Source organism: Clarias gariepinus, chromosome 13 (assembly GCF_024256425.1).
Source record: "Clarias gariepinus isolate MV-2021 ecotype Netherlands chromosome 13, CGAR_prim_01v2, whole genome shotgun sequence".
Lineage (NCBI taxonomy): Eukaryota > Metazoa > Chordata > Actinopteri > Siluriformes > Clariidae > Clarias > Clarias gariepinus.
Genome location: NC_071112.1, coordinates 2,754,641 through 2,778,501, shown reverse-complemented (window position 1 = coordinate 2,778,501; position 23,861 = coordinate 2,754,641). Strand labels below are relative to the sequence as shown.

Here is a 23,861-nt window from a genome sequence, read left to right as displayed (position 1 = left end):
CCAACACATTATTAAAGCCTGGACGGATCGGGCTGAAGTGTAAACCTTGTTAAAGAACTGTGTTTGGGAGAAAAGAAATCATGAATGGAGATCATTCATGATTGACTCTTCGCAAGCATATCTGTAATATCTGCCTGACGTTGCATCATACTCTGAAACTCTACTCTATCAGTATCGTAAAGTGAGCGTTCGTTACCTTGGGTAGACCATTCCTTTAAGGTGCTTGACATTATGGGTTTGGCACTCACGGGCATGCATAGGTGGGTTGCCCGGAGGTGTGAGGGCAGTTCGAGGTATTCCGTTGCCGTACTGTGGTCGTTGCAAGCGCCGTTTCCATTTCCAGCCTTTCTTTTTGTGCCTTTAATTGCGCTTGTTTAGCCTTTAGTTGTACTTTCAATTGCTCTTCCTCAGCCTTTGGTTAATTTTGGTAAAGTTGATATATTGGACTTGGTCATGGAAAAAGATCAAAGACCTGATGTGTCCAGATTGAGCCTATTCCAGAGTGATGGGCGTGTCAGGGTAAGAAGGGAAGCACAGAGGTGTCCACTGTACAAGCCTCTGGAGACAGTGTTATGATCTGGGGTTGATCAGTTGCTCAGGTCTAGACTGCACCGTGATCAAAGCTAAAGGTGGTCAAATTAAATCTTTGAGTAAATTTTTTATATGTATTTAGATGACCAGCAGTGTACTGTACTGTACTGTACTACAGTATCTACACACCCATACATCAATACACTTTCAAAATACAAAAATAACCAAATAGAAAATTAATTTCGGGATTCATTTTGCATCCCTGTCTTGACCTTTTAACCCCTTATACCAAACCTCCCCACGACAAAATGGCTAAAACATATTTACTTTGGCTGGCGATGTCCTGTATAGAAACATGAGTCTATTAATGATGAAAAGTGTTTGATCTGAGCCAAGTCAAAAGGTCAGCTCTCGATAGGAATGACAGTTAGTGGGATTCCTATTTCAAGCAATTTATATCTAGTAAAACAAATGCAGTTTATTGGATTTGTTGTTACAATTGGCACAGCACCTGATTTGTTGCCTGGCGGGGGGCGTGGCAAGCTTTTTAGCTAGCTGTGTAGTTTGTGCAGCTATATCAATCTTTGTTACTGATGTGCTTTCACCAAAACTACGTCTTTAGTGCCTAGTATGCATGTTTCCCCGAAGATGAGTCAGTGGTGTAACATTAATTAGCTTTTAGAGTAAAGCTTTAACGTTATATCAGATTGTGCCTAATGTTTTATATATAATTATGTTAAAACCTAAGTATGCATAATATAATATAATATAATATAATATAATATAATATAATATAATATAATATAATATAATATAATATAATATAATACAGTATATTATATTGTATACACACTTGCATATACTTCATAAAATAAAATAAAAAAGTATAGTTTGGTACCTTCATTTCTGAGAGTACAAGTAGACTTTGGCAGGACACTAGCAAGGTTAATATAATAGGTATATATAATAATAATAATAATAATAATAATAATAATAATAATAAGGTCACATGCAGATTAATTGTTTATGGTTACAGGTTTCTTTAATTGTTCTACTTTTGCCTTTTTCTTTTTTAAAAAAAAAAAACCTTAGTGGTAGTTTTTTAAAGGTTTCAGCTTTTAAGCCCCTGTTTGTTTTTCTGTTTTTCTTTTTTTTTTCATTTTTATTTTTATTTTATTAAGCATATATAGGGCTTAAGATTGTGCAGTATAGAGTGACATATCCTTTTTTCCAGCACAGAATAGGCAAAATGGTAAACTAAATTTTAGTTAATTTTAACCTTTCATACAAATATAGCAATAAATAAAAAAATTAATTAATTAAATGGTCACAGCAAAGAAATAGCACAGAAACACATAATCATTTGTTTTTATTGTTGTTTTTAGTTGGTTTTTATGACCATAATAATAATAATAATAATAATATGTTTATTTTGAGAGTTCTACATTTGTGTGACATTAATCCCAAATTCCAGTAGTGGTAAAATCGATTAATTTTTAATCAAATAATAATTAAATTATTATTTTGTTCTAGCTGAAATATTAAAAAAAACCAAATACACATATAGAAGTCTGAAGTCTCCCCATTAACACACATATATCCGTATTTATATATATATATATCCTTGATGTTTAGGATTTAAGTGTTTTAAGGAGAACTTTTAGAGGTTTGGCTAAAGAGACAAACTGGAGAACCTCTCTTTTATTCTTCAAAGATTTTAATCAATTGCTTTATACAAACTTATGTTTGGTAAGCTGTGTCTATTTGTATCATCTATTATTTTTCACTTTTTCCCCCTGTCGCTGTTTCTAAGGCTAAACACTTGGCCGTTATAGTTGTCTTCGAGATATCTATTGGAGCAATAATAATAAAAAAAAGTTAATGTCTGAGGAAAGGTTAAAAACTTATGTCATGCTCATTTCATGTAAAGCAGATCTTCAGAACCACTGGAGTGTAATAATGTTTATAAATCTAAAAATAGACCTTTATTTTGCAGGACCTGCTTCAGGCAGAAATGCAGGGAATCCTGATGCTTCACTGCGCTACTGGAACTTCTCCTGGATATCAGAGGACGTTCTCGGCTTCCCAGAGGACACATCGACGAGTTTGGGTAAGTCATCTGCTTTTCTTTAAGAAGAAAGGGGAAAACACCTTATAGGATGTGATGTGTGTCAACAGCTTCCTGTCACCACATATACAGTACGCAGCGCTATCTCATTAAATGCTCAGTTTTACAGCTTCCTAATGTGTGAGTTTGCGTTTGTGGAATGCAGTTCGTCCATTCAATAGACAAGTCAAGCTTTTCACTTGCTTTTCATATCAGACTAACTGAAATAAAAAAAAGCATTTCAGGTGAATATGGTGGGAAAGTGATATAAATTGAGTCAGACAGGCATAAGGAAAGAAAGCCCAGGAGAATTCGCCCAGCTGAATACTGAACATTCACAACGCATTGGGCATTTAACAATTAATAGAGCATAGACTGCTTTTTATTACGAAATCTTTTTGTTCTCTAGTTGATATGCATCTACTGCTGATCTTTGGAGCTGTGTTTGATTCCATAGATGTGCATTTAGAATCCGAAATCTGCCAAACACTAAAGATGAATAATGTGTAGAGGCAGTGGGAAGGTTTATCTGTAGGGAAAGAGAAAAAGAGAGCTAACTGAAGCAGACAAAGTGTCAGGTGATTATCATACAACCCTGAATATTTACTCTCTTCAGTTCCTACCTTAGCAGATTTTAACCAAAGCGGGTTTTTAACATGTTTGTGCTGATCTGTGCAGAAGAGCTTCCAGGGAAATTATGCTTTCCATTAATTTAAAATCGCACTTACCGTAATTGTAGGCCTATTTTAAGGGCCTGAAACATAAGTGGCGTCCATAATAAAAAATACTTTCCCTGTCGGCCAAAACTTGGTATTGGTGCAAAAAAGTGTCTCACCTAGGTGGAAAAGTAAATATTTAAATAGGATTATATAAAACCATTTTTCACAATCCTTAATGCTTCCTATCTCCGGATCCATCCTTAGTTTTTTTTTGTTTTTTTTATTGCTAAATAAAATTTTATGCCCTTTTATGTACAGTAGTGTCCGTGACTTTATTATTTTTTTTTATTCAAATTTTTCAACGATCTTAATTGTCATTCAGATAAACATGGTTAATAAGGATTTTACATAAAAAGACATAAACCTGAATTTTTTTCTGAATTCTAGAATGCAAAATTGTTATGATATTGCAAAAAGAATTTGACATGTTTTCGGACACTACAGATTTTTTGCAAAGCACTGAGATTTTTGTTTTTAATTGGGCAGATTACAAAAAGCTATTTTAATTTAATGAACTGTAGTTTTCCATTGTTTTAAGGTCACATACTTTAACATAAGGCGTGTGTCTAATTTGGAGCCCTTAAACAAATCCACTGTTATTTGGGGGGAAATTCTTAATTTTGCACAGAATGCTTTAATTTAAGCAACAATTTTTTTTTTACAGGACAGAGGCTTTTAGAAGCTAACACCAACTTTACTATCAATACTTATAAAGAAATATGAATAATTTTTATTTTAAATGATTATTATTTAAAGTGAGACAGTATGATGCTACAAATTGGCCATATTTTTTTGTGGCACATATAAAATCATCTCTCCAAAATGAAGTTAGCAACGTGAAATTTTTACTCACTTTCATGTTGCATAAACTTTAGAACCACACATTTTCTGCATTATATGTACAATATATGAAAAATAAAATAAAATCAGCACCAATATTGTGTTTTGGCTGTATGTTACTGATGTTTCTTGGGTCAGTTAATTTGATATTGGAAACGCAGCTGTCAATGATTGTCCATCTAACTTTTTGGTAAAAACAAATTGATTATAGAAGCATACTCCAAAATGGATTAAAATTAATCAATAAGTCATGATTCTTATAAACTAGAAACTCAGAGAAGTGTAAGAAAGTGTGACAATTCTGCTTATTTAATAATAAGATGATTTAGAAAGCTAGGTACTGTATATTTCTGAATTACAAGAATTTTTACATTAAATGTTTTATTCTCAATCCATTATTGGATATAATGACATTTGTAGCCCATATTCTCATAAGCAGCAGCAAGTTATTTATTCTTAGTAGAAGCTACTGAAGTATGTTACAAATCAGGTAAAGGAACATTTTGAAAAAAAAAAGTAAGTAAAAGTAGGATATAGAGAGTTGCACTGAAATAAAGAGGTGTTTAATTTATAGTGTGTGCAGATGGAATACACTTGTGAATAGCAGTGGAACGGTGGAAGGGTGGAAGGGTGGAAAAGGTTATTGTTTTCTTTCCTACCGTAAAACATGATCTAGTTCCTTGTTGCAGCTCCTGCTCCACCCTGTGGTACCTGTCATGCCGCAATGGGCTTGATGTGTTTCATGTACCCAGTGAACCGGTGCCAGTGTTTTTTGCCGTAAATAGATGGCAGCGATTGAAGAGAGTGAATGCTGGTTTGGCTCGTTCTAACAAGAGTAGACAATGATTCACTGCACGGATCTGATTTATGTAAAAGCATTTTAGAAATTTTATTTTTAAGCGAAAAAGACAAACGATTTGTGGTCGGATGGTTTTGCATATATTCTGTGATTTGTGTCTTACTGAACTAACCAGGCGCTACTATGGGGAACAAAATGGCACAAGGTAAAGAAATGCCCACTATAGTGGCGTATAAAGTGAAAAACTGCCACAAACAGAATCAGTATTATTGAGAAATTATGGGATCAATAAGATTTAAATAATAAAGTTGGTTTATGTATAATAAGCTTTTGAAATTTATTTTAAGGGAAAATCCATCCTGATCACTTGCGTATTAATCTTTATAATTATTATAATAACTTTCGGTTGTACTTAAGATTTTTTTTTTTTTTTTTATCAGACATGCTGGTCTATTTTCACTTCAACATTACTCACACCAATTTAGGTTTAGCACTTTATCTCTGCCGAATGCGAGCGATCCATCTGGATCATCTGGACTGGTGGTTTGCGAACAAAACAAAAAAGCTTTGCTAATGCCACCATTAGCGGTACAGTGAGTGTTATAGCTAACAGTTAGTTCCAACAGAGTAATCTGGTTGGACGAGAGACAGTCCATGAGTGATGATAATAGATGGTAACAGCACTGGGATATTTAACTATATGTATTACACCGTGTTCCAGGTGTTCTAACAATCGTTAATTTTGCAATGTTACACAGTTGCTAGCATGACTGAGTGTAGGTCAGGAAGAGCAACTGCCTGACAAACCCAGGCATGGAAGCACTTTAGCAAAAATCACACGTCTGATAACATTGTCATCATGAACAACATGCTGCCTCCTTAGTGATTAGCTTCTGAGTCATTTCGAATTACCTTCATTGTTGTGTTGTTTACACCTAAGATGAGCTACAAGACTAACTAGCTTCTAACACAAGGCTGAATCCCAAATCCATCTCTAACCCCTAATCATAGCTGATACAGTGATAGGTATACTCAGTATACGAATGGCCCACCTCAACTTTTTTGCCAGCTCAAGAACTGAAATTTTTCAAGAGTCAAACTAAACGCTAGCTAAGTTGCGCGTACATCCGGGACCCAGTGAAAGTTCATATACTTAAAAAAATTTGTGCAAGATTTAGTGAAGACATAGCACCATATATGCCAAGAAAAGGAAGCCGTTTTCAGTTTGTTTTTTGAAGCAGCCGGGATCAAAAGAAATCATAAATTATGGCTAAGTGAGATTTAATGTCTATTTATTTAATCTCACTCACTCACTGTCTACACTGCTTTATCCTGTATTCAGGGTCGCGGTGACCTAGAGTCTGTCCCAGGAGGCTTAGGGCATAAGGCAGGGTACACCTTGAACTGGGTGTCAATCCATCGCAGGGCACACACACACACACTACAGACAATCTGGGAACGCCAATTACCCTAACTTGCATATCTTTGGACTGTGTGAGGAAATCAGAGTGCTCACCAAACTCCATGCACACAGAGACGGGAATCGAACCCAGACCCTGGAGGTGCAAGGCGACAGTGCTAACCACTACAAAGATATGATTATAGTTTTGGAAATTGGTAATATTTTTGGGTTGTCTGCATTTACATTAAGGCGGCAAGGTGGTGTAGTGGTTAGCACTGTCGCCTTGCACCTCCAGGATCCGGGTTCAATTCCTGGCTTTGTGTGCATGGAGTTTGCATGTTTCTCCCCGTGTTTGGTGGGTTTCCTCACACAGTCCAAAGACATGTAGGATGATTGGTGTTCCCAAATTACCCGTAGTGTATAAATGAGTATGTGTGTGTGCCCTGCGATGGAGTGGCACCCTGTCCAGGGTGTACCCCGCCTCATGCCCTAAGCCTCCTGGGATAGGCTCCAGGTCCCCACGACCCTGAATACAGGATAAAGCGGGATAGAAGGTGAGTGAGTGAGAGTGCATTTACATTATCACCTATAAGAAAATGCGTTTCGCAATACGAAATTTCACCTTAAGAGCTCACCTCTGGAACAGGTTAAATTCTTATTTATTTTAAAGTGAAATTAGTGGAAATATATATATATATATATATATATATTTTAGAGATTTACAAGACTGTTCAGCTACCACTTTCATGGTTTATTCTCCTTAACTTTTGGCTACAAAGTACCAGTAAATATTATAATAAACTCAAAATTATGATAAAACTTATTTCACCCGTGTTAAACTTCACCATGCTGTAAAGCTGAATTACAGAAGAGAATCAGCTTGGCTAGTTAGTGGTTATGATGCAATTAAACAATGTCAGATGAGAGGTAGTGCTGTTGTACTGAATATCCGCACAGCAGCGATGTCCTCAGGATGTCTGATCGGATCAAAGCTGTTCTGATATTCAGTACAGTGGCACTTCCTGCTGTAATCACCTGTTTCTGTTTTTCTCTTTGATTCAGGCCTACATTACATGTTTTTTTTTTTTAACACTTAAATGATTCATACAGTAGGTTACTGTGAAACCTATGAAAAAAAATAAAGACATTCCTCTGAAACTAGTAAGGTACTTTTACTGAACTAAAAATAAGAGAGAAAAAAACCTGGCCAAAAACTGAGCGGAAAAAACCCTTCAGAAGCGTGGAGAGCTATTCCTTCGGACTACATTAAAAATGCATGAAAGTCTGGCTCTTCGGAAGAAAAGTATAAAAAAAAATGAGTGATGGCTCAAGACTTTTGCACAGCGCTGTATTTCAGTGTGGAGTTTCTCTTTAAGGTCACTATTTATTAATAGCTACTGTACTGTATATGATTAATTAACTTTGTTGTTATTAAAATGTGCAGGGAAACCTTGCAGTCGTGTGCCGGTGACCCGTAAACACCCCCTGATCATTTAAAACCTCAGTCATATCAGTGCACTGAAGTGTCCCCGAATCATCCGTGCTCAGGTCGGAGGTTAGGTTGCGTACAGATTTCCTGCATCGTAGTGACGCTTGCCTGCCCCACTGCTGCGTATGAAAGTCTTGCATTGTGACCAATGTACCAACTGAACCCTGGATCGGAGTGACTGTGATCCCTCATGACTGTTTAATTGGTGTCACTGTGATGATGTTGCGCTCTATGATTTATGCCGGCTTGGTCAACCCACCAGTCAGTGTGACCATGACCGCTGCTTTCTCTCATTACTCACACTGACATGGTGCCACTAAGCTTGGGTGTGGAACACCTCACCCCACTGCTTCCTCACACACACACATACAGTACACACACCAAGAGCTGCTCATTTTGGTTCATCATATCTTCAGTAAAGAAAAAAACATGCCATAGGTATAAAGAGCGGCCGACTGCAGTGTACTGAGAGAGTCTGGGGGTATCCTCTGCGCTGTTATTTAAAAAAAGCGATGACACGATGTCACGCAAATGCATTTAATTGTCTAAAAAGGTGAGAGGAGGGCAGTCCTAACGCTAATCTTTTCTTGCTGGTCGAAATATAATTCTGCTAAACAGATTTCCTCAAGACCTGTTTAGAGAGCATGGGTACGGGTGAAAGATGACCGGCGAGGAGAGAGGTGGGTAGCGTGCTGTGTACCAACGTTTCAGGCATGGTGATGTATGACCAGTGTCCTTTTAGCATCTGTTGTGAACTGGCATTTATTATGGGGCGGCGGTGTAGAGCTTGGCTGGGCGCCGCAGGCAGGAGGGCAAAGTCTCTCTGCGCTTCAAATCGAGACGGATCTCCTGGTACACAACCATGACACTAGAACTAATGCTTACTCTTGTTTGGAGTGCTGCTCTGATTGAGCTCCATCTGGAGTACGGGCAGTAGGTGTGCCAGGAAACTATAGACTGTCATCTGTTTGTGAGAAGAAGACAAGGTCTCGGGCCTCCTTTGTTGTCAGCAGTTTTTAAACGTTGAGGTCATATTTTCAGAATTGGGATTGTTGGTGTGTTGCATCTGATACCACTTATACCACGCTGCTGAATTCTCCCTTATGATTGGTTACAAGGTGTTGATTAATCGACTACAACAGCATAGCTCAGATATGCTTGTTGTTATACATTATAGTATAATGTGAATTATGTACGGTGGCTTAGTGGTTGCGTTTCCCCCCTGTGCTTGGTGGGTTTCCTCCAGGTACCCCGGCTCCTCCCACAGTCCAAAGCCATGCAGATTAGGCTGATTGGCATTCCCTAATTGCTCATAGTATGTGTGTGTGTGCTTTGTGATGGATTGGCACCCTGTCCAGGGTGGACTCTGCTTCATGCTCCAAGTCTCCTGGGATAGGCTCCAGCCCCCCGCGACCCTGAATACAGAATAAAGCGGTATGGACGATGTCTCCTTTCCGAACACTCCCTATTGACATGATGAAGGTATTGTCCTTGAAGTCTCCTTATACTCATAAATGGACCATTCTTCAGAGCCTTGTCCTTGATCAGTTTCATCAACTCAGCAACTTTAAACTACACCGATCAGCCAAAACATTCAAACATTAATCCCAATATTGTCAAGGTTCGCAGCATTGTTTCGACTTGTTCCTGTCGGGGCATGATCCCACAGGACCTCTGGGGTAGGCTGTGGTGTCTGGCAGCGGGATGTTAATTTGAAGGTTGGATCAACAACCTTGTACTCATTGCCTGCTAAGAACCATACATGGCAGGCTGCGATGCAATGAGGTGTTCTGATACCTTTCTATCGTAGCCAACATTAACTTTTTTCAGCATTGTTTGGCTTTTGATTGGGAATCGGAATGGGTGGGCTGGTACTATGAACCCAAGGGCATACAGTAGATGAGGCTTGGTTGCCCATGATCCTGTCTCTAGTTCACTGCTTATTCTATTGGAATAAGGTTGAGTTGATGTTGTAGCTGATCTTGTCATTGTCCTGTATTTGGTCATTGTTCTTATCCTGGCATGAAATTTAGTTACTAGTCCCCTTAAATGTTTTTAAGTCAAAATAGAGTAACGGTAGACATGCACGCCTTCACACTGGACTTGCTTCTTTTTTGTCGTCCGCCCGCTTTTCATCATAAGCGTGCTTTCCATTCACAAGCTCCCATTGGTACATACAGCACCTGGCGTCTTAGCCTCATCTAAGAGATAGAGATTGAATCTCCTTCTGAAGTCCATCCTATGCCAAAGAAACCAGTTAAGAAAGCGTTCCTGATTAATATTCTCCCTGTGCCTTGACTGCATTGGATTTTACGAGTTGTTTTATTCATCCTGTCCACATCGTTCGACATCTTCTGTATCCGTCACCGCTCAATCATGACTCATCCGTTCGTCTGTCCATCCCTCCTCGCCAGTTAGACACGGCGATACGGGCACCGCATCATCCATTACTCGCAATCTGGAGAATACATAAACAATCTGCAGTTACAAATATTTCACACAGAGTGGTGAAAACACCATATTCATCTCTGCTCTTAGTCGGGGACTGCAGCAAGCCGGTTGTAGCGGTGCAAATGCTGCGAACGTCCGTTTGCAGTGGCAAAGCTTGAATGCAAATCAGTAAGGCAATTATTTTTGTTTGCTCTTCTGGTGGAACTGGGAGGTATTTTTCTTTCTTTTTTCTTTACAGAAAAAAAAGGACAAGCACATCCATTTACATTCCAGACAGAAACCGGCCACACCTGGCTTTGTTCCAGACGACCCCTGACACCATGAAGTAACCAAGCGCTCAGTCTCATGATAAACGAGGTTGGGGGTCACTCTGACATTATAGGCTCATTAACCCAAAGTGGACTCTCTTTATAGGTCTTCGCCACCACCTAGGCCAAATCAAGCACAGCATCGCCAATGAACAAACCGCTACGGCTGCAATACATCAGCGCCGTTATTTATCACCTTTCTAGCAGATGAGTCATTTAAGATTTACTAGTTACATTTATGTAACATCGGCGCCATTGGAAATCATTAATCTACAAATAGGCTACTCCTGCTGTGACCTGTTTCACTCCGAGGTGGTTATTTACAACCAACTGTTTTGTGTCACAACAGAATGCAGTCGGATGTGCAACCGGCGCTAATCTTAGAAAGTTATTTTTCATAGAGGGATGAGACATTTATTTATTTATTTATTTATTTATTTAAGCAAACATGCATTGCAAATATATTTACAAAGCCAGTCTAAGGTGTCTGTTTCAAATAATAATAATAATAATAATAATAATAATAATAATAATAATTTGCACAGGCTTATGATGACCTCCTTCTATTAGCAGTGTGCTGCCAGTTGCCACTTATGGGACTTCCCTGGCAGGGATATTCCCACTTGAAGATCCTGGCTGCTCTCAGTGATTTTTTTTCTAACGATCCGGCCCCATCGGAGAGAAACATTAACTGCTGGAGAAATCATTTGCCATTTTGAATTTGCAAATTTATGGCCTATAAAGGCTCCATGCCAGTGCCGTTTACAGGTCCCCCCAATGCTTTATAGCCACAACCCTTATGTCAAGATACCCACAAACCACCCTAGATTGTGCATTAGTATTCATTGGCATTAGTACGGTCTAATTGCCTGCCTGGTTGTTGTGTACTGAGCTCAGGAAATGAGTTCTGCCAAAGCCTCAAGATAGTTACATTAGCTTTAATGGAAAGCTTTGTGATTTGCAAAATGTAATCATGTTAAATGTGGCTTTACAGCTTGTCTTTGATCTTTAGTTTTTATCTTTTTTTAATATTCACCCTGTTTGAAACAAATCTTCATTTTATGTATATATCAAAAAATATATATTTGTCACATACACAGTGAAATAAAAGATTTTTTACAAATTAGAAATATAAAAACATTGAAAAAGGTATTTTTTTTAATTTACATTATGTACAAATAATAAAATATTTTTTTAATGTAAAAAATATAATAAAATACAGAAGGGTTAAAGTGAAATTTACATTTAGGCAGAGCGACTTACAGTTTTTTTTTTTTAATTATACATTTTAGCACTTTAGGGTTAAGGGCCCAACAGTAGCAACTTGGTGGTTGTGGGGTTCAAACCTGGGATCTTTTGGACCGTAGTCCAATGGCACAAGACAATGTGCAGAATAATTGTGCAAAGGTCGCAGTTCAAAGTTCACAGCTCTATGGTGTGCAAAACATAACCTACATACCATTACATACTCTACGTAGTCTATCCTACTACAGCATCACGTGCTTGGAGAAAAATAAAACAAAAAATAATAATAAATAAATAACCTTTCACATTATGCTTAATGAAATGGCACAAATACAGTTAATGTATATTGAGGTACATTGGATTTAGCAACAGAAATGATACCTACAGTAGCTTTGCTATAATGTGCTGACTTTAGAAGTGCTTGCAAAGTTTTTATATGAAGAAATGTGAAACTTAGTTTAATTACAATTTTGTTAATTTTTTGGAAGCACTTTTACCATGAATATAAATAGAATTTAAATTTGTCGTGGCCAATTTAGATGTGACACTGGAAATAAAAGACATTATATATATATATATATATATATATATATATATATATATATATATATATATATATATATATATATATAAACACACACAAAAAGAAGAAATGCTGTCAGAAGTATTTGGAATAGGAAAAATCCTGTATAAATATTTATATATGTCAATCATGTTCGGTTTCAGCTTCACCTAAAGAAACTCAAAGTCGAATCCTAAAGTTGTCCATTTCACCTGGTTCTATTTTGGTACTAAAAAAATACAATGCAGTCGTGCACTCTTCTTTGGAGTACCAGGACATTTTCATGGCATATGATAGAAACAAAATCTTAGAAGAAATGATTATAAATAACTTTCTTTTTAATTTCATGGTTTATCTGCCTTTTACTCTGTCCTTATCTGGAGGAATCATTTATCTGAGCTGTCTGCTGGCTTGAAAATTGTCAGACGTTATGCTGGTCCCTATTCATTTTCTCTGATACACATCTGAGCAGAGAATCAGTCAACACAGTTTCACTCTGTGAAGTCAACGCCCCATCGTTATTTGTAATTTGCATTTAGCGTTAGGGTAAATTTGTGTGAATAATTTCTGGCTCAGCGTAATAGAAAGAGAAAGTTCTCGAACGCATACACTGAACTGATCGCTATTCAAATTGTCTTGATTGAAGTAACTGGGAAAACATTATGGGGCTGTCAACATGAAAATAGTTTATAAAATAACTGGGATAACATGAGGAAGTTCAAGTAAATGAGTATAGACTGATGGAAATTAGTGCTATTGTAGGCTAACTATCCTGAATGTTCCTATTGACTGATATCTAAGGGGGTATTATTACACATTCCAGGCTATTAAGACATTGGATAAATGAGGGGTGTAAATGAGGATAAATGGCCAATAAAACCTCTGTCCTTGGTCATTTGGTAAGTCATCAATTCCTGCTTAGTGGGCCAGAGTTCTTAGACCGCGAGCTGCGTGACATTTCCGGAAATTGTTGCAAGCTTTGTTAAATCGCATCTGCTTTAAAATAGAATATATATATATACAGTGGTGTGAAAAACTATTTGCCCCCTTCCTGATTTCTTATTCTTTTGCATGTTTGTCACACAAAATGTTTCTGATCATCAAACACATTTAACTATTAGTCAAAGATAAAACAAGTAAACACAAAATGCAGTTTTTAAATGATGGTTTTTATTATTTAGGGAGAAAAAAAAATTCAAACCTACATGGCCCTGTGTAAAAAAATAATTGCCCCTGAACCTAATAACTGGTTGGGCCACCCTTAGCAGCAATAACGATAACTTGCAACGAGTCTTTTACAGCGCTCTGGAGGAATTTTGGCCCACTCATCTTTGCAGAATTGTTGTAATTCAGCTTTATTTGAGGGTTTTCTAGCATGAACTGCCTTTTTAAGGTCATGCCACAACATCTCAATAGGATTCAGGTCAGGACTTTGACTAGGCCACTCCAAAGTCTTTATTTTGTTTTTCTTCAGCCATTCAGAGGTGGATTTGCTGGTGTGTTTTGGGTCATTTTCCTGCTGCAGCACCCAAGATCGCTTCAGCTTGAGTTGACGTACAGATGGCCGGACATTCTCCTTCAGGATTTTTTGGTGGACAGTAGAATTCATGGTTCCATCTATCACAGCAAGCCTTCCAGGTCCTGAAGCAGCAAAACAACCCCAGACCATCACACTACCACCACCATATTTTACTGTTGGTATGATGTTCTTTGTCTGAAATTCTGTGTTACTTTTACGAAGATGTAACGGGACACGCACCTTCCAAAAAGTTCAACTTTTGTCTCGTCGGTCCACAAGGTATTTTCCCAAAAGTCTTGGCAATCATTGAGATGTTTTTTTTTAGCAAAATTGAGACGAGCCCTAATGTTCTTTTTGCCTAAAAGTGGTTTGCGCCTTGGAAATCTGCCATGCAGGCCGTTTTTGCCCAGTCTCTTTCTTATGGTGGAGTCGTGAACACTGACCTTAATTGAGGCAAGTGAGGCCTGCAGTTCTTTAGATGTTGTCCTGGGGTCTTTTGTGGCCTTTCGGATGAGTTGTCTATGCGCTCTTGGGGTAAGTTTGGTCGGCCGGCCACTCCTGGGAAGGTTCACCAAGCTTTAGAAATGGCTTTATAACATTTACCAGACTGATAGATTTCAATTACTTTTGTTCTCATTTGTTCCTGAATTTCTTTGGATCTTGGCATGATGTCTAGCTTTTGAGGTGCTTTTGGTCTACTTCTCTGTGTCAGGTAGCTCCTATTTAAGTGATTTCTTGATTGAAACAGGTGTGGCAGTAATCAGGCCTGGGGGTGACTACAGAAATTGAACTCAGGCGTGATAAACCACAGTTAAGTTATTTTTTAACAAGGTGGGCAATCACTTTTTCACACAGGGCCATGTAGGTTTGGATTTTTTTTCTCCCTAAATAATAAAAACCATCATTTAAAAACTGCATGTATGTTATCTTTGACTAATAGTTAACGGTTTTTGATGGGCAGAAACATTTAAGTGTGACAAACATGCAAAAGAATAAGAAATCAGGAAGGGGGCAAATAGTTTTTAACACCACTGTATGTGTGTGTGTGTGTGTGTGTGTGTGTGTAATAGTGTTTCACTTTCGTTATAATTTATTTTTTTACAGCAGTTTTACATCACGTTGTAGGTTTGCCCAGCTAAAGAAACTAACCAAAAATAAAACCATACATCTTTCATTAATCTAATGGGTTATTTAACACCAGTCTGGTCCTAGGTGAAAAAAAAAAAAAGTAATTGCCCCTAAATCTAATCAAGTGAATTAAAAGGAAAATTGGATACAGCTGATTGGACCTATCCAGACTTGATTACAGTGTAGCCATGCTAAACATAAACCGTACGTATTCCCATCAGACAAATTTTCAGCAAGTTATTATTATGAAAAAATTGAATCCTGCACATTAGAATTCATAGAATGGATTTTAAAAGCTGTTTCTGAGGTTTTTTCTTTTTCCAACCTATAAGAGATTTAAGGTGGTTTGATTATAAAAAGTGATACTAAACAAATCAAAATACTGATACAGAACTATTAGTACTTTTTACTGTAAACCAAAATGACAAAATACCTTACGCTAAACTGTTTCAGAGTGACTTCCATATGAAAAACGTTACATTTTCATAATTAAAAGTCATACACCACTTTTCTTCATTCATATACAGCAAACACTTTAGTCTGAGTTGTGCCGGATCTGGAGCCTCATCCAGGTGGAAATTCGTCCCTAAACCGGCAATAAACCTATAGACATGTTTTTTCACACATTTGAAAATGTACCGAATCTTGTGTCTGATGTGAACCTGATCACCTTGGGTGGTTGCCAGAAGTCATTATACACGTCTAAATATATACGGGATACACATCTTGAGGCTCTGAGTTATTGATCAGAAGGTCAGTGGGTCAAGTCCCAGCTCTACTAAGTTACTGCTGCCCTTGAGAAAGACCCTTAACCTTGTCTGCTCCAGGGGTCAGTGGTATAAAGCCTAACCCTACTCTCTGACCCCAGCTACTAACAATACAGTAGTTGGTATACATAAAGGACAAAGAATTTCTTTTTCAGTAATGCATTTGTAAGGAATAAAGATTTAACTTCTCTCAGTTAAAAACAGGAATCTAACGCTACAGTACAATGAGCACTGGACAGCATACAGGAAGATCCTCTGGTCATCTTCTAATCTTCAGATGTCCAGTTTTGGTGAACTTGTGCCCAGTGTGGCCTCAGATTACAATTCTAAACTGTATGGAGTTGACCTTGATAATAAGCCTCAATGCCAGCCTTCTACAGTAGCTCGGAAACTGAATTGAAGAATGTAAAAGAAAGAAAGGAAGAAAAAATATTTTCTCAACAAATAATATCTTAGTTGTGCTTGAATAACAATGCATTCTTTGAGGTGAGAGCTACAATTCTTAATACACGTGCCTAGTAAACTGGATCATTCTTACATTACAGGGGAGATTAGTACAGTTAACCGTATCATCTTCACGAAGTAATAAACTATAATAGTATATAATGACTCTTATATTAAAATTGATAATTTATCTTATGCTGTTTAAGGTAAAGGGTACATACTAAAGGCAGCAGATCCTTTGGGTTCCCTGGTCGGGGCTTCCAAGGATAGGGCTTGTTTGTCCAGTTCATCCTACAGAAGATCAATTGGATTTGAATCTTGGTCATTTGTCTTTCCAGAAACATGGCTAAAGTTGACCAAAGTTGAACCTTCACCATATAAGACTTGAAAAAAAATGACAATCCCAAATAGAGTGAGGAACAATGACATGGAATTCACTCCACCAAACAAAAAGCTTCATGGCTTTTGGTTCCACACATTTGTTCCTCCTCGTAGCTCCTGAGGCAGTCTGTGACACTTGACGTGCTCTTACGGAGTGCTGAAGTGTTTGATTCCCCCAAAGTAGAACAGCGGTACTGTTTTCACAATTCTGTTGAAGCATGCCAAACACTAAGCTCGTCAAATAGGCAGAGGGAATCAAAACATGGTGCAAAACTATTGTTTTCAGCTCATGCTGGAAGACGCTGAAGCTTTTATACATACGTTTCCCGTCAGAACATTTATTTTTGATCAGGAATACATTATGACCTAGTTAGCTTATGCTGATGCTAAACCATGGCATCTGTCGGTATACTGATGACTGGCATGCATGATAGCAAACAAAGAAAAATGCTTTGAGTGAGGAGAGATGAGAAATCGCTGCTTGTCCGAATGCAGGCTTAATGAAAAACAAAAACAAAAAAGAACATTTATAATGACAAGTAAAAGTAAACACACATCTCATTGTTACTAATTCACCCGTAAATAAAATTTTGGGTAAAACTCCGTGAAGAAACTCTGGCTGCAGATCAACATCAAGGAGAAAAACGTTATGTGGGTAAATCGTGCCACAAACCTACGGGCAGAACGGACATCAACAAGGTGTCTAAATTCTCCTACTTGTGTAGCATGAGTCCAAAATCTGCTGGAGCAGAGGAAGGTGCCAGGCAGAGAATTGGCCAAGCCGCAGCGGTATTCCAAAGAACGTGTCAAATTTGGTCCTCTACATTAATTGACCGGGCAACCAAACTTCAGCTCTACAACAGCACCATAGTGCCAACCACCATTTATGCCAGCAAAACGTGGCAGGCAAACAAAAGCATAGCCAGGTGGGTAAATGATTTCCATCTTAGGTGCATGCGATGCATACTAGGCATCTCCTACACAGACTGCATTACTAACAGCGATGACCTAGAGGACACCGTCACGGTCCGACGAATGTGACTCATTTGCCATTTGCTACGACTACCCCTACAACGCCTACTGAAGATCGCGCTGGATTGGGAAACTAGAAATGGAAAAAGGAAACCAGGGAGCTAATGCGAGGCCTGATGGGCATCATGCTGCAAAGACCTAAAAGCGGTCCACATTGGGTGGAATAAAGCCATCGACGTCACAACTGATGGGACAAGTTGCCGTTGCTGCCCCGGAAAGGATCTAAGCAGTTTAAATTATTTAAAGCAAGCCGTATTTATTAAAATAATAATAATAATAATAACTGCAGCTGTTGTGTTTAAAAGTGGCAAAACACTGTCAGTGTATTAAATGAACTCATATATCCATTAGGAACCTCTGTAGTCCAACTAGGGGCCATGAAGGCCAGTGTTGATCGGTAGGACCACGGTAGGACCTTTGTTTAACACTCATTCACACGTTATGGACAATTTGGGAAAACCAGTTAGCCTGAACTGCATGTCTTTGGACTGGGGAGGAAACCGGAGTACCCAGAGGAAACCCACAAAGCACAGGAAGAACATGCGTTCACAGACCCCGAGGCGGGAGTCGAACCCGGATCCTGAAGGTGCAAAGCAGCAGTTAGCCAGTGCTGCCTTTAAATGAATTACAATAATTTAAACCAAAAATATTTTGTTATATTATCACTAAATAATAATAATAATAATAATAATAATAATAATAATAAGATAGAACACTTGTTTGTGATCTGAATAAAAACAGGATCTAAAAAAAAAAAAAAAAAATCTAGGAAGGCTGGAACAGACTTGTTTACAGAATTGTATAAATTCATTATATGTGTGGGTGAAATATTATATAAGGATTGTATGTACATTAGGCCACTGATTGGTACAGTTTATACTGTTTAATGTTGTGAAATATTTAAAAACACGGCTGCCCACAATTAAAGTTGTTATTTACATGTTTTCATGCATAAATCGTTCATATGAACACAGTGTCAATAGAATACACAATTCACCGAATGATAATTCGTCTCATCATTTTCTTGTTTACAGACGCTCATGTTGTCCTTTAGATATTTCCCTCTTGAAAAGGCCACCTGTATCATTTCATTTCAAAGTCATTCAAAGCCTTTAATTATCTAAAATTATTATTATAAATTATTAATTATAGTTATTTAAAATGTAATTATCGCCTTTCCCGTCCACCCAAATGATAAACTCAGTTCATTTACATTCACTAACAGACTGCAGATCTTTTAAATGGCCTTTAAATGCAGCCACTTCCCGCAGTGTACAGTCATGCAACATTAACAGAGCTGGATGCCACGGATCTTAACAGGAGCAGCTCATTAGGCGGAGATATTCATCTGGATGACCTAGATCACTTCATGGAACATTGCTTGCAATGCACAACTACACACCACTGCAACCGGGATCCTGAAATGAAGCCCGAGCCAACAAGTCACAGATTCTCCACTCCAACAATGAATAAATGAATAAATAATAATACATCGTTTTAATATATTAGTGAAAGCTAGATGAAAGTTTTAACTTGTTTTGGAGAAGCGCCTACCTTTGTTGACCTTTGTTAGCAGGCTTTTTTTTTTTTTTTTTGCACTAACACATGCAGTGAGACGGATAATCGTGAAAGTTTTATAAACTCTCCGGCACTAGCGCAGCAATAATGAAGCGAGACAAATGCACTATAGTACACGCTCGCTGAGTGAAGAATAATTCACTCGACAAGTATGAAAGAGGCAAGAAAAAAAAAGAGTGCACAAATAGACACACACACATATATACACACACACATATATACACACACACAGACACACTTGCACGCACAGAAGGCACACATTCATAAGCCACCTGGGGTTTCAACCCACAATCCTGTGATAAGCAGCAAAATCCCACTTGCCCTTTTAAAACCCCACTGAGTATGAGAGAAGAGTGTGGTTAGATTGTAACACACTGAATATGCAAATCAATTCAAATAAACCAGCCCGAGACAAACCACAGGAAGAACCTGTTCGATCAGAACGCTTTAAGCGCATGATGAAGTTCTAGCGTTTATTGCCCGCCAACGGTGGCATTTGAGCAGCAATATTCACGAATACATGTTTAATGAAGGCAAGTAGAATGTGTGAGTGTGTATGAAGCAATTGACTACTCTTTACAAGCATGGTAAACAGAAAAGCATATCAAAATGCGGAATCCATCAACAGAATAGCAGCTCAGTGTGTTAAGGCTCTGAGTTACTGATCCAGAAGGTCGGTGGTTCAAGTCCCAACTCTACAAAGTTACTGCTGTTGGGCCCTTGAGCAAGGCCCCTTAATCCTGTCTGCAACAGAAGTCATTGGTATAAAGCCTGACCACAGTCTCTGACCCCGGCTTATTAACAGTAGTTGGGATACATCATGTGAAGGACATTGAATTTCACTTTGCAGTAATGTATTGTATTTGTGACGTATGAAGGTTTAACTTCTTTCAGTTAAGAACACAAATCTGAGGATACAATGGGTTCAATGAAACCGGACAGATCCATCTTTAGATGTCTAGTTTTGGTTAAACTTGTGCCCGGTGTAGTCTCAAATCTCAATTCTGAATGCTGATTGGAGGAGATCTTGATAATAAGTCTTCATGCCAGTCTTCTAATTTGGCAGCTAGACAAAAAAAAAAGAAAGAGAGAATTCTTTGCAATAATATCTTGTGCTTGAATACCAATGCGCCATGGAGTTTCTGTGTGATCTGATGGTTCCACTGGGCATGGATGAATCTTGGGCGCCCATGATCGTGTCCCCGTCCATGATTTTGACCTGTCAGTGTTATATACTGTTATGGTAGGTTGGTGTATATAGAGTAAAATTCATATCTGTATCTTGTGTACTCATTAAATATCACCTCTTAAAAAATCCCTCCGCCCAACTTTTTTTAACTCATCCATGTTTAGGGCATTCTAAGGCATTTCCAAATTCTCGAGCTTAAGAATAATAGTTTAGATGTTAGAGGTTACCTACTAGCCTACGCATCAGAGGAGGGTCTAACCACCTCTTCCCCTCAGGAACATTGTGCAAATGTCATGATTTAAAGACAAATCTAAAGGGTTGGGATTTTTTAAAAACAGAATGCAAGAAAAAAAGAAAGCTAATTGAAAGGGAAAAAATTAGAGGATGTGCTACTCTCATGCTCTTTGCATGAACACACATTAGAGACGCATGTGACTGTCCAAAATGATCAAGCCTAATTTTGCATAATTGGTCCCCTTTAAGTGTCCCTAAGAAGTCATGACGCATGTGTCATTAGAGTTGCTTTGACATTTTTCTTTTCACTTCGTATCTATTCATTTTTATGAACCCGAACAGCCTGAAATATCTCTCTTGATTAGTAAAGGTACTTTAAGCCTTGCACTTAACTGCCTGACTGGGGTTTAAATAAATGTTAAAAATTTTGTATGACCAAGACCTTGGAAAAAACAAAAAAATCTCCAGTTATTGTACAGTAGATAACCAGTGTGTTCACAAGATCACCTGAACACTGTTTAAAAACAACTGTTTACAGTTAACATGTGTTTGAAACTGTTATATTAAGTATGTATAAATCTGATACCTTCAGTGTTGTATTGAATTATATATGCATATTATTGTAGCTGCAAAAAAACAACACAATTAATTTATAAATAAATAAAGAAAGAAAGAAATAAAGCTACAAACAGTATTGTTGCAACCATTTTTGTTTCCCAGTTCTTTGTTTTTTTTTAATTTATTTATTTTTAACAAACACATAAAAATAATTAGTATCAATAGCAATAATCTTCCACTTCTACAGTTTTAAAACATTTCTTCAAAATCATCCTTAACATTTACAAAACTGTAAGTTTATTCATAGCAAAATCAAAGATAATAATAATAATAATAATAATACATTCACAGCACCACGACAACTACTACTAGAGTAGTATGTTTCTTATATTTTCAACTGTTTTATTTTGATTCTAAATAAATTTTTAAGTAGTTTTTAAAAGTTCCACTACAAACTGTTTTTATTTTTTTTATTTTAAATCAAATTTAAAGATTTTTAAAAGTTTTAGTGCTATTATTTTTTATTTCATCTTATGACTATTTTTTTTTATGTATAGCACTTTAAATTACCATTGTGTATGAAATGTGCTATACAAATAAACTTGCCTTGCCTTACTAATAATATTACTACTACTACTACTAATAATAATGATAATGAATAGAGAAAGCGCAGTCAAAAAAGAATCATTATCCTTGGTGGGTTTCCTCCAGGTACTCCGGTTTCCTCCCACAGTCCAAAGACATGCAGATTATGCTAGTTGTTCACAAATTGTGTGGTAATTAGCATGTGAGTAGGTGTGTGCACCCTGTGATGGATTGGCACCCCATTCATTGGGTGTACCCCGCCTCATGCCCCAAGTCTTCTGGAATAGGTTCTAGGCCCTCAGCGACCCTGAATACAGGATGAAGCAGTGTAGACACTGAGTGAGTGAGTGAGTGAGCTACTTCATACTGATACTACTATCTAATATCAGTTTAAAACTGCGATAATCTACTTGTACTCGTAAAATTGTTCCACTCCTTCTGCAGGAGACCACTTTATGGCGGAGCTGGAAGCTCGTTACACACATCCCCTACACACATCCTTTCCTTCCACTTGTGTCAAAGAGGGCGTCAGTGTTGACAACTTTGATGATGTGGAACATTCTTATCTCGTTATGGAAAACAAAAACAAAAAAAAAGCACCATGAAAGGGAACTATGGGGAACGCAATCAGTCAGCTTGTGTCTTCTTCCCTTTAAGTTAAATTTTAGGAAGTGAAATTAAGGTTAAGCCCGCAGTGCATCTCTCTCTCTCTCTCTCTTTCTCTCTCTCGTCTGTCTGACTTGTTAACCTGGCTTACTGTAGCGGCGCATTTCTCGGTCTGTCTGTATCTTGCTTACTTGACAGCGACTGTGTTCTGTGACAATACTGACAACAGTTAAAGTGAAATCCACTACAGTATTTATTACATTTTGGCATTACAACAGGCAACGGTGCTCTAAATCTCGCCTTGGAAAAGATAACTTTCAAGTTTCAATCCAGCAATACCTTTGTGACAATAACGAGGCGGCGTTCAAGTCAAAGCAGGACTTTTGACTGTACAGAATGACAGAACACGGTTTTGAGAGTAAAACCTCGCTTTATTTCTCTATATAATCTCCTGCTACACTATGATAATGCACTTATCATAGTGTTTCACTAGTGCTTGGACACCATCAAGGTATAAAATTTTCCCAGCACGCCGGAGCCATGTTTGGACTGCCTAATTCAGTCACACCTGAAAAGCCGACCTCCCAGGAACTCCTTTAATGGCTTTTCCAAACATATGGAAAGGTCAGGACTGTCTCGGGCAAAAAGTCCCAGCCGAGTCCCTTTAATGTACAAGTGGTGTTGGTGAATGATTGTGTGTACAGATCACACAGACAGATGCGTCTTTTTTAAAGTATTGCGTTTTTAAGGATCGGGATGTTTAAGTCCTGGTTTGACTGGTCACACTTCGTGTTCTGATATCTAAAAGTATGTGGCTTTTCCACAATTGCATGTAATAAAATGTACAGTTTCCTTATTCCAGTCGTCACTGAAATTTGGACTCGCAGTATCAGTACAAAGTCTCTCGTCAGTTTAACCGCTCAGTGGATTGATGAGAAGTTTACAGTGAGCGCCTCTACATGCAAATCAGTTTCAGGATAACGCAACAGCAGGTGTATTTGATTATATGCTTCAAATGCGGGTTCACGCTGTGTTCTGGGATCACAACAGGTACCGGTATCAGTTTTTTTGGGCAGGTTTTCAAATGGAAGTCTGACAAAGAAGTGGTATTTTGTACATTAAAATCCTTATAAAAGTATTTTTGCATCATTTTTTTAAGTCATTGTGTCAGTGTTTATAGACAAGATCATTAAAATATTTAGTAATGTTGTCACTACAGTATATATATAAAAAAAAATCTACAGCTAAGGTTTTAATGAGAATGATTAGAAAATGCACCGGCTGCACTTTTTTCTGTTTTTAATACACAGCTTATTATTTTCAACATTATAAAGTTACAAAAATTGATTGCGACTGATTGGAAAGGAAAGGTCACATTTACTTTCCT

At 37.7% G+C, this 23,861-nt stretch overlaps 1 protein-coding gene across 1 annotated transcript in view; it reads left to right on the top strand.

Moving 5' to 3' along the window:
- The window catches only part of alk (ALK receptor tyrosine kinase), a 512,699-nt gene that overhangs the window by 218,253 nt on the left and 270,585 nt on the right, over positions 1–23,861 (top strand). Inside the window, exon 2 of the mRNA XM_053509911.1 lies at positions 2,528–2,641. Within this exon, the coding sequence (XP_053365886.1) occupies positions 2,528–2,641 (114 nt within the window). The remainder of the gene's footprint in view (positions 1–2,527; positions 2,642–23,861) is intronic.